This window comes from Equus quagga, chromosome 4, assembly GCF_021613505.1.
Source record: "Equus quagga isolate Etosha38 chromosome 4, UCLA_HA_Equagga_1.0, whole genome shotgun sequence".
Lineage (NCBI taxonomy): Eukaryota > Metazoa > Chordata > Mammalia > Perissodactyla > Equidae > Equus > Equus quagga.
Genome location: NC_060270.1, coordinates 112,489,606 through 112,502,230, shown reverse-complemented (window position 1 = coordinate 112,502,230; position 12,625 = coordinate 112,489,606). Strand labels below are relative to the sequence as shown.

Genomic DNA, 12,625 nt, shown 5'->3' with positions numbered 1-12,625 from the left:
CTGCTGCCACTCCTACTTGAAGGTAACATCTAATCCTGCAAGTCATTTTAAAATGCTCACTCTCCAAATGGTAAAATACAGGATCATAAATAAACTTTACAAAGAACAGAAGAAGTGAAAGAAGAAAAACAAAGCCTTTACTGTCCAAACTCCTAAACGTGCTAATCATTTTTGGGTACTATTCCAGGTAATAGGACTGATATAAAAAATTTACACCATACAATTCAGAAGTAACAAGAACAAAACTCAAAACTGCTGGTCCAGAGAAACATCCAAAAATAGGAGACTAGAATTACACGACCACACGCTTTGATCCAACAACACTTCTTTTAGAATATGATTCTAGAGAAATAATTAAGGATGTGTTGAAAAACTGTGCTGAAAAGTATTAAGGTCATCATTTCTTACCATAGAAAAAAATGTAAACAACTCAAATGTCCACATTCTGTGCTATTCACACAGTGGAATACTGTGCAGCCTCTTGAAATCATATGGAGAATTCTAACATTTATTGACAATGGAAAGATTTTCATGGTTATCAGCAATGGGTCAAAACAGCAAGTTACAAAAGACATGGAAAGCATGATGCTTATTTCTAGACACAGGTGCATTTATTTTATAATAAAATAGGTAAAATAAAAACATATGACTACATTACCATTTCTTGACTTGAGATCTCTGTGAATCACCTTGACAGGAGCCTCCATATGTAAATAGTGCATTCCTTTTCATACGAGAAGAAAGGACTATTAATATCATTTTTCAACAATGTCTCAGTATTACCTTTCTATTTCAAACATCAGTATTACCTTTCATATTTTTGCAAAAGATTCAATAGAAGAAAGTAAAGTCGTGTGTTCTGTTCTTACATGATTGATCAAATAGAGACAGGCTATGTCTACATTAGGAAAATTTATATGCTAAGGGAAATTTATGTGCTTTAATCTCTTAGAAGTTGGAATTTGATTGTGGGTAAAGCTAGCTTCTTACAATACCTAATAAGGACACCTTAATTTTCTGGAGTCTGCACAAAAATAGCACAGTTACAACTGGAAGAAGTGCTCCAATGACTAAGGTATTCCACTACCAACTGCCTTCTAAACCAGCCAAAGTTCTGACCAAGAAAACTTCAGTTTTCATTTGGATGTCTGCAGTTGCCCAATCGCAGCTCGGTCTGTTTCCTCAGTACTCCTTCCAGTAAGACCTGGGAGTGGAGGTGGGGTAGGGAGGGGAGCACTGGTTGGATGCATTAGTCATAGTTGGTAAAGGATTTTAGGCTCCTCAGATAGAAAAATATATAGTAGTTACAAAATATTTTATTGTTTTTTACACGGACAAATCTTTGAGATATGTACATTTAAATGCACGCCAAAATTCTCTCCAACACATTTAGAATGTAAATCAAGTTACTTCAGTAAATTGGGTGTCTATAAACTAAGTAGAGTTTTATTATTTTGAACTAAAAATGATACTTTAAAGGACACATTTCACAATCACCCTCTTAGTAGTGTTTGACTCTTTTTCTGTATTTATGTATTGTCTACCCCCTTAGAATAAAGAAGGACATTTCCTACTGACATATTTCCTCTCCCTGTATTTCTCAAGTTGTCTTTTCTAAATAATGGAAGAAATAGGCCCCCCAAATCAAACAGGGTCCTTTTGTTAATTAACTATCCATTAAACATAATTTAATAATTAAGCTTTGGTTCTTTTTTTTTAAACTTTCAGAAAATTTTGATTTGATAAAGTTTAATTTTTAAAATAAACTATTACTTTTCTTCTATTTTGATTAATATATATTGAAGAATCATGAAAGAACAAAGAATAAAAAAATTTAAACTCCTGTATATAAAAATATTACTAAAAAGAATCAGGTTAATAAAAGTATTAGTAATTAAAATGATTTTAAACAAGATGTAATTGGAATAAAGGAAATCTTTCTTCCAATATTAAGTTCTATATACTACAAACTGTGAAAATTCAATAGCTACAACTTGGGTCACTTTTAATAATTTTTATAATTGAATTTCATAGTTACGTCTCTCTTGTTTTAATTATCAAGTTCCTGAATAATTTTTAGGTAGAATCTGTTTAATTACTATTAGAGGTGGAACCAGATAGTTTACACACTTGCTGACATGTAGGGATCTCCAAAAACAACACTCACGTACAAAAGCTTTAAAATAGGCACTTTTCTTCCTCATGGCGGATATTATGAGAAAAAGTACCGTAAATTACTTGTGTTTAATGTGTAGTATACATTTATAGAACATTTAGTGTACATAAACACAGTAATAATCACAATCATAAAATTCTATTTAATTTGTTTTTATAGAGCCATTTATAATTCTGTCTTATTTTCATGTAAACAATTAAGAAGGCTGAAAAATACCTTCATCAGTTAAGACTCCAGATTTCCTAAAAAAGATCTGACAGGTGTCATTTGGGAGGAGATTTGGAATCAATGATGATGGTTTTGAGACTGGATCAAGGTTTATCTGCTTTAATTGTTCCTTTTACGCACTGTTGACTGACTTGCCGCAGTTTCAGATATACTTGCTGGTCTGCCCTCCACTCCTCTTTCCACCCAAAAAGAAGAGAATCTTTTTTTGGCTTTGTGGAGATATTCTCTCAGCAGTGATGTTAAGCAATGCCTATTTCAAAATGCATGAATCAACTCTTACTTGAAATGAATTATTCATGCTATAATTTCTCAACATCTTGTTGCTTCAGTGGCTTCAATCATGGTCAAACTGAAAGGTACATAGCTGAATCTGAAGCGAAATCAACAAAATCAAGCCTTCCTATATAATCTCCAAGTTCTCCACATAGCTTTACCAGAGAGGTTGAAGTTATTCCAAAAGCGTTGATTTCTTCTTCCTGTTATAGGCCATTTTAAATATTAAGTATTTCTTGATACTTTAAAGAAACAAGTCTCTTCTCTGCCTCACTCTTCTCACCTGAGGCCAAACACACTAGAACTTGCCTTTCAGATCAATTCACCAGCCACAAAAAAGTTATTTTAGCACTTTGCAGTTTTGGACAGTGTCGCGTGGTCCACTCCCATTCTCTCCATCCCTATCCTTTACCTCTGGTTCCAGTTTGCTACTTAGTTCTGTTCCTTCTCTTCTTTGTCCTTCTAATACAGAGTGCCAGCAGCCTTGAGAAACCCCGGGGGAGCCAAGGGACCCGCCCCTCAGACAGGGACTATGCAGGGGAAGAGGCAGGGAGGGCCGAGCTTTACAGGCTGGGGGCCAGGGAAGCTTAAGTGGAGTGTGCACAGCAGGAAGCACAGTGACTGATGTCAGTTGATTTGTTTGCTGTCTATCCATCCTAAGTGCCATTAAGTAATAACATGGGTGTAATTGGCTGAGCACCTCAAATGCAAATGTCTGTAAGGCGAAGTGCTTTAAGTCAAAGACTGCTTGTAAAAGTATTTACATTAATGTAAGTGTATTTCCACAATGCTTCAGGCAGCTCCCGATAATAGCATATCACCCTGCTACAAACAGGTGGTCCCTGTGTACTACTGACAGGCAGAGAAGTGACTATGATATTAAATGAAAATGTCTTGAAGAATGTGAACTTTTAAGGCTGATTTGAAGCGCCTGACGCATGAATACACAATTAAGTTAATTAACATAGCCAAAGCCTTAAGTACACCATCCTAAACACAGAGCTTATTATTCTTATAAGGTAATGAAATATCATTCAGCAGTATCATTTAGCATCAAACTTTTTTTTTAATTTTCATTTTCCCTACTTGAGGAATTTGGCAGGTGTTGACGAAATTTAAAACAGAAAAGATAATTCTGCAAAGGAAAGACCATTACTTTTGGAAGTCATTGTGTGACTTCCCAGTGAAAGCAAAGTGTGACTTGCTCTCCTTATTGAGTGCTAAATATCCTCTTATTTGCTTTGTAAAGAGATGCTCTAGAGACTGGAGCAGCAAAATGTAAAGGAGTTAATTACCCCAGTAAAATGTGGACGCACTTGCTTTCTAGGGGTTGCTAGAATACAAATGTAACTATCAGTGTTCATTATTTAGATTAAGTTGTTTCCAAAGCAACTTTGACAGTTATAAATAAAACAGAAACATTCAGTTAGGAAAATGGAAAAAAAAGATAAAAATAAATGGAATTTAAATTGCTTTAGAAAGCATTAGGCTATGCAGGAATTTATGAGAGAAAAAGAACTGGGCACTTTGTTTAGGGATTTTGTGTATTAAAAATATTTTATTTCCAAGGGTTATTTCCAAGTTTACATTAAATATAAAATAAAATCCGAATTGCTTTTACATGGAAAAACAAATAAAATATTTTTTTTTAACAAGTGGTTACTATTTTTAGTATATTATTACGTATACAAAATGAGTAGAACTAATCCTGCAATAAATCACATTTTCTGAATGCTGAGTCTCAGGAGAGACTTGCAGAACAAGAACAGAATTACGACGTTTCCATTTAATACATCAAGCAAGTTGGTCAATTACAATGTCACAAAATGTGGCAAAAATGGAGCCATTGATTTTCTTGGGACCTGGTTTTATGGAAAGAAAGAAAAGAAAGAGAGAAAAGGCAAGCAGGAGTGGAAAGGCAATGACCTAAAATATTATCTGTACAATAAGTTGCAGAATTCTTGCTACTTTTGGTCTGAAAAAAGAAGACCATCTAAAGACACAGAACAACAAATCCGATTTAAGTCACCATGTCAGGACAGGAACGTGCTTCCCACCAATTCTCTAAGAATACACGAAGCTTTGTTACCTTTGGCTACATCAGTGGCCCAGGTCATAATGTGATCCATGTCCATCTCTTCACTTCTATTACTGTTAATGTAATCATAGAGTGATCCCAGAGAAGCATATTCTATTTTTAAAGGAAAGATAAGCATATAATTAAAACCAAGGTGCATTTCGGAAATAAGACTTTATATTTTCATTGGAAAATGTGTTAAAGAATTTAACAAAAGATATTAAAAGCATATAAAATTTGTTCCATACTGTGGTTTCTAAAAGTTAACATGATCTTGGAAAGAAATCTGTCCAAGACAAGACTGCTAACAGAATGAAGAGTAGAACTTTAGCTGAGGATGAAATCAAAAGCCATTCAGATGGAACTGCAAAACACAAGGAGGTGGTGGAAGAAGGTATTTGAAACAGAGGCAGGCATGTAAATAGCTAAGATTAAACACACAAGTCAGAAGGTTTATGTGACAATGTAAACAAATCAATCCTTGTTGCATCAAGATTTTGAAAAGCCCTCAAAATTCAAGCACAAAAGGCCAAGAAATGAGAAAATGCCTTTAAAAATGACTTTGAGGGGCCAGCTGGTGGCGTAGCAGTTCAGTCTGCACCCTCTGCTTTGGCAGCCCAGGGTTCGCAGGTTCAGATCCCAGGTGTGGACTTACACACCACTCATCAAGCCACGCTGTGGCAGCCTCCCACATACAAAATGGAGGAAGATTTGCACAGATGTTAGCTCAGGGCCACTCTTCCTCAAGTAAAAAAGGGGAAGATTGGCAACAGATGTTAGCTCAGGGCCAATCTTCCTCACCAAAACATAAATAGATAAGTAGATGGACAGATAAAGATTAAATGAGAAAATAAAAATGACTTTGAGATAATAAGTACCATAAAAGTTAGCCACTATAAGTGGCTATATTTGATGATTTTTAGTAAGTTTATAGAGTTGGGCAACCACCACCGCAATCCAATTTCAGAAGCTTTCCATCATCCCAAACAGTTCCCTTGTGCCTATTTACAGTTAATCACCCCTCTTAACCCAGCTTTCTCAATCTACAATTGTGCCTTTTCTGGATATTGCACATAAATAGAATCACACAACATGAGGCCTGAGTGTCTGACTTCTTTCTCTTTGCATAATGTTTCCCAGGCTCTTTCATGCTGTAGCACGTATAGGTACTTCATTCCTTTTCATTGCAGATAATATTCCATTGGATGGATTTGCCACATTTGGTTACTCATTTATCAGTTGATAGACATTTGGTTTGTTCCCAGTTTTTGGCTACTACGATAATGCTCTTATAAACATCTGTGGACCTGTCTTTGTGTGGAAATATGTCTTCATTTCTCTTGGGTAGGTTTCTAGGCGTGGAACTGCTGGGTCATATGGTAAGTTTACATTTAACTTTTTAAAAAACTGTTAAACTGCTTTCCAAAGAGGCTGTACCGTTTTATGTTCCCACCAGCAGGCTGGGAGGGTTTCAGTTTCTCCACATCCTCACCAACACTTGGCATTGTCTGTGTTTTTGATTACAGCCGTTGTAGTGGGTATAATTCTAGTGGTATCTCGTATTTTTAATTTGCATTTTCCTAGGGACTAATGAAGTTGGGCATCTTTTCACATGCCTATTAGTTCCTTGTATCTATTCTTAGTCAAACTGTCTATCTTGACAATACTGAGTCTTACAAACACATAATGTCTCTGCATTTATCTACATTTTTATTTTCTCTCAGCAAAATGTTGTACTTTTCATTGTAAAAAGTATTACACTTCTTTTGTTAAATTTATTCCCATTTTCTTTTTTATAACTACTGTGAATAGAATTGTTTCTTAATTTCATTTTTAGATTTTTCATGCCCAGTATATAGAAATACAGTTGATTTCTGTATATTGATCTTGGATCCTTGTGACCTTGCTAAACGTGTTTATTAGTTTTAGCAGTTTTTTGTGGATTTCTTGGGATTTTCTACATACAGGATTATGTTATATAAGACAGTTTTACTTCTACCTTTTCAATCTGGATGCCTTTTATTTTCTTTTTCTTTTTTTTTTTCTTAAAGATTGGCAGCTGGGCTAACAACTGTTGCCAATCTTTTTTTTTTTCTTCTGCTTTATCTTCCCAAACCACCCCCCCCCAACCCCGTACACAGTTGTATATCTTAATTGCACGTCCTTCTAGTTGTGGGATGTGGGACGCCGCCTCAACGTGGCCTGATGAGCGGTGCCATGTCTGCACCCAGGATCCGAACCCTGAGCCGCCGCAGCGGAGCACGTGAACTTAACCACTTGGCCATGGAGCCGGCCCCTATTTTCTTTTTCTTGTATTGCACTGGCTAGAACCTCCAGTACAATGTTGAATAGATTTGGCAAGAGCGAACCTCATTGCCTTATTCCCAATCTTAAGGGAAAAACATTCCATTTTTCATCACTAAGTATGATAATAGCTGTGGATTTTTGGAGATGCTATTTATCAAGTTGAGAAAATTCCCTTCTATTCCAGTCTGTTGAGAATTATCATTATAAATGAGTGCTGTAGTATGTCCAAAAGTTTTTGTCTTTTATCCAATTATCTATTATGGTATTTTACGTTAATTGATTCCAGATGTTAAACCAACCTTGCAATTCTGGGATAAATTCCATTTGGTCAAAGCATATTATCCTTTCTAGGGGTGGCTGAATTTAGTCTACCAATATGCAATTAAGGATTTTTGCATCCATGCTCACGAGGGATATTGGTCTATAGTTTTCTTATTATATTTTTGTTTGGCTTTGGTATTAGGATAATACTAGCCTTATGGAGTAAGTTGATAAGTGTTCCTTCCTCCTATATTTTCTTTCTTTTTTTTTTTTTAAAGATTTTATTTTTCCTTTTTCTCCCCAAAGCCCCCCAGTACATAGTTGTATACATTTTCAGTTGTGGGTCCTTCTAGTTGCAGCATGTGGCATGCCACCTCAGCGTGGCTTGATGAGTGGTGCCATGTCCGCGCTCAGGATTCGAACCTGCGAAACCCCAGGCCACTGAAGCAGAGCGCATGAACCTAACCACTCAGCCATGGGGTCAGCCCCGCTCCTATATTTTTTGAAAGAGTATAGGAAAGATTGGTGCTATTTTTCTACAAACATTTGATAGAATTCACCATCATCATCTAGGTCTGGGCTTCTCATTATGGAAATATTTTAAATTGCTAACTCAAATTTCTTACTTGTTATAGGGCTGTTCAGAATTTCTGTTTCTTAAGTCAGTTTGGATCACTTGTATCTTTTTAGGAATTTGCTCATTGCATCTAAGTTGTCTGATTTGTTGGCATAAAGTTAGTCACAACATTCCCTTCAATTCTTCTAAACTTCTGTAGGGGCCGTTAGTGCTGTCTTCTCCTTCATCCCTCAGTTTGCTAATTTGTATCTTCTCTCTTTTTTCTTGGTCAATCTACCTAAAGGTTTATCCGTTTTATGGATCTTTTCAAAGATCAAATTTTTAGTTTCATTGATTTTCTCAATTATTTTTCTGTTTTCTATTTTACTGCATTCTGTTCTAATCTTTATTATTACCTTTCATTGGATTGCTTTGGGTTTATTTTGTTCTTGTTGTAGAGTATTAAGGTTGAAGCTTAGATTACCAATTTCAGACCTTTTTTTTTTTGGCTATGGATGTTTAAAATCATAAATTTCCTTCTAAGTATTACTTTATCTGTCTTCTATAATTTTGATATGTTGCATTTTAATTTTCTCTCTGTCTAAAAATACTTTAAAATCCACTGTGATTTCCTCTGTGGTTCACTGGGTATTTAAATGCGTGCTGTTTAATTTCCAAATATTTGGGGGTTTCCAAGATTTATTTCTGGCATTGATTTCTAACTTAATTCTACTGTAGCTGGAGAACATACATTGCATTATTTCAATTCTTTTAGACATACTGATGCTTTTTGTGACCTAATTCATGTATTCTGGAGAATGTTCCATGTGCACTTGAGTATGTATTCTTTGCTAGGTGGAGTGTTCTACAGATGTGAGTTAGGTAGAGTTGGTTGAGAGTGTTTATCAAGTTTCTATATCCTTGCTGATTTTCCGTCTAGCTGTTCTATCAATTATCGGGAGTGAGATACTAAATCGGTTGTTGTTGAATTACCTAGTTCTCCTTTAAATTCTGTCAGTCTTTGCTTCACGTACTGTGAGGACCTGTTGTTAGGTGTGTATACATTTACAATTGCTAGATCTTTCTGATGTATCGATCCTTTTATAATTATGAAATGACTCTATTTATCTCTAGTAATATTCTTGTCTATTTTGTCTAAAATTAACATAGTTACTTCAGTTCTCTCATGGTTTGTTTGCATGGTATGTCTTTCTCCATCCTTTTACTTTCAATCTATTTGTGTCTTTGAATCTAAGATGTGTCTCTTGTACACAGTATACAGTTGGATCTTGCTTTTTTTATCCAGTCTGACAATTTCTGTCTTTTGACTGGGGTGTTTAAATCATTGACACTTTCTTTGTGTGTGTGTGTGTGTGTGTGTGTGTGTGTGTAAGCCTGGCCCTGAGCTAACATCCGTGCCCATCTTCCTCCACTTTATACGTGGGATGCCTGCCACAGCATGGCTTGATCAGTGGTGTCTGGTGCGCACCTGGGATCCGAACCGGCAAACCCTGGGCCGCTGAAGCAGAGTGCACAAACTTAACTGCTATGCACGGGCTGGTCCCCTGGACCACTGACACTTAATTTAATTATTGATGTGGTTAGAGTTATTTTCGGCATCTTGTTTTCTACATGTCTCCTGTCCTTCTCAGTCCTCTGTTTCTCCTATGCTGCCCTCTTCTGTGTTAATGACTTTATTATCATTTTAATTCTTCTGTTGATTTCTTTCTACATTTCTTGAGTGGACTTTCTTAGTAGTGGCTCAAGGGATTATAAAATGCATCTTTTTACACAATCTACTTCAGATTAATTTATAGTAAAACACAGAAACTTTTCTCCGACATAGCTCCATTCCTTCCCTCATCCTTTATGCTATTACTGTAATCTATATGTGACATATGTTTTAAGTCAGCAAAACAGTGCTATAATTATTGCTTTATACAATCTTACATTTTTAAAGATGTTAAGAGAAGAAATGAGAAGTACATTTATGAAATCTTTTTTTCACTCATATATTTATCATTTCCAGTATCCTTTATTTCTTCCCATGGATTTGAATTACTATCTGTTGTCATTTTGTTTCAGCCTGAAGGACTTCCTTTAGTATTTCTTGGAAGCAGGACTGCTAGCAACAGATGCTCTCATCCTTTATCCAAGAACATCTTTAATTTGCTTTCATTTCTAAAAGATAATTTTGCTGAATACAGTTTTTTCCTTCAGCACTTTAATTATCTACTGCCTTTTGGCCTCTACTGTTGTTAGTTGGTCATTGTTGAAATTAGCCATTAATCATATTGCTGTTCTCTTGTACATGAGAAGTTATCTTTCTCTTACTGCTTTCAAGATTTTCATTTTGTCTTGATCAACAGTTTGACCATGATCTATCTAGGTGTGCATCTTTTGTGTGTGTGTGTGTGTGTGTGTGTGTGTGTGTGTGAGGAAGATTGGCCCTGAGCTAACATCTGTGCGAATCTTCCTCCATTTTGTATGTGGGACACCGCCACAGCATGGCTTGATGTGTGGTGTTTAGGTCTGCGCCCAGGATCGAGACCCGTGAACCCCAGGCCGCCAAAGCAGAGCACATGAACTTAACCATTATGCCACCGGGCTGGCCCCTAGGTGTGGGTTTCTTTTGCATTTATCCTACTTGGAGTTCGCTGAGTTCTCAAGTACATAGATTAATGTATTTTATCAAATTCAGGAAGTTTTCCTTGGCCATTATTTCTTCAAATATGTTTCTATTCTCTATTTTTATATGTTTCTACACCTCTTTTCTCCTCTTCTTGCTATCATACATTAATTGGTATACTTGGTGTTGTCCCATATGTCTCTGAGGTTCTTTTCATCTTTTTTTCAAATTTTTTCTCTTTTTCAGACTGGATAATTTCTGTTGATCCTGTTTTAAGTTCACTGATTCTTTTCTTCTGCTATCTCAAAATCTCTGTTAAGTCACTCTAGAAAATCTTTCATTTGAATTATTGTCTTTTCAGCTTCAGAATTTCTATGGTGTTCTTTTAAAAAAAAATATATATATATGGGGGTTGGCCCAGTGGCATAGTGGTTAAGTTTGCATGGTCTGCTTCAGTGGCCCAGGGTTTGCTGGTTCGGATCCCAGGCATGGACCTACACAGTGCTTATAAAGCCATGCTGTGGCAGGAGTCCCACATATAAAATAGAGGAAGATGGGCATGGATGTTAGCTCAGGGCTAATCTTCCTCAAAAAAAAAAAAAAAAATACACATATTTCTATTTACTTGATGAGATTCTGTATCGTTTGATTCATTGTTTTCATACTTTCCTTTAATTCTTTAAACACAGTTTCCTTGAGGTCTCTGAACATACTGATGCTTTGAAATCTTTCTATGTTAAATCTGATATGTAGGGACACTTAGAAACTACTTCCATTGATGGTTTTTCTTCCTGAATATAGGTCAAACATCTCTGTTTCTTTACATTTCTTGTAATTTTTAAAAAAAATTTGGACAGTTTAGATAATGTACTGTAGCAAGTCTGAATTCTGACTTTCTCCTTGAAAGTTGCCATTTTTTTCTTTTTCTTTTTTCAAGGGAAGATTAGCCCTGAACTAACATCTGCTGCCAATCCTCCTCTTTTGTGCTGAGAAAGACTGGCCCTGAGCTAACATCTGTGCCCATCTTTCTCTACCTTATATGTGGGATGCCTGCCAAGGATGCCTTGCCAAGTGGTGCCATGTCCACACCTGGGATCCAAACCAGCAAACCCTGAGCTGCCGAAGCAGAAGGTGCGAACTTAACCGCTGCACCACTGGGCCAGCCCTGAAAGTTGTTCTTGATGGTTTTTGTTTGCTTCTTTACTAACTTGCTTGGGCTAAATTGATGAAATTTACAGTGTGCCCCCCAGTGATGTCTGTGCTCAGTTTTCTGGGTTTTTTAAATCTTTCTTTTATTTCTAAGCCTGTTCTTTTATAGGAGCTGTCCTATATCTGCAGAGGTTAATGATCAGTCAATGATTAGACAGAAGTTGTGCTTAAAAACCCTGGGCTGATGGATCTGTGTATAAGTAGTGGGAGCACATTCAAAATTCACCCTAGCTTTTACTTTCCACCAGGCCTTTTTAGTCTCCTTTTCATATTCATGTAGCCTCAAGACTGACAGGGGTATGTGGATAGCTTGAGCCCTGTCCATTCTTTTCTGCACATGTATGGCCTCAGCCAGGAATACCTTTGCCCCAATCACAATGCTTTGTTCAGGTCACACTTTGGCTATGGCAACAAAGCTGCCAATCCTCGGGGCCTGCCCTTTGTGCTGATTGAGCTGGGGCAGGGGTGGGGTAAGAAGAATGAGAACAACCCCAGGCAAAAGCACTGCTCAGTCCCACTATTACTGTAACCGCGGGCCCTCCAGGACCAGTTCAACTGACCCCACCTCTTATCAACAGAGTGACTAAGAAGTGCCTTTCAGAAAATCTGCAAAGCCACGTAGCCAGAGCATGCACAAAAGAAGAAATCTTGACCTGAAATGACTGTGGAACCAAAGATCCTTCTTCCCACGGAACCCAAGAATGGGGGGCAGGGCCAGAACTTGGAAGTCGGACTCTTATCAGAAGCAAGGGGGTCTCTCATCCAGGAAGATCCAGTGTTAAAATTCCTTCCCCACCTCATCAAAAATGTTTAGAACTCTATCATAAAAGTTTAGAATCTCATCATAAATGTTTAGAACCATGTCATAAATGTTTAAAACCATAAATGCTTGAAGTCTACCCATCAAAA

The 12,625-nt window shown here is 36.7% G+C and overlaps 1 protein-coding gene across 2 annotated transcripts in view; it reads right to left on the bottom strand.

Moving 5' to 3' along the window:
• MAP3K20 (mitogen-activated protein kinase kinase kinase 20) overlaps positions 1-12,625 on the bottom strand; it is a 167,095-nt gene that overhangs the window by 73,748 nt on the left and 80,722 nt on the right. For both annotated transcript variants that reach the window (XM_046659428.1, XM_046659429.1), the window contains exons 4-5: positions 4,767-4,868; positions 659-724 (exon numbers count right to left, since the gene is read on the bottom strand). In XM_046659428.1, the coding sequence (XP_046515384.1) occupies positions 659-724; positions 4,767-4,868 (168 nt within the window). The remainder of the gene's footprint in view (positions 1-658; positions 725-4,766; positions 4,869-12,625) is intronic.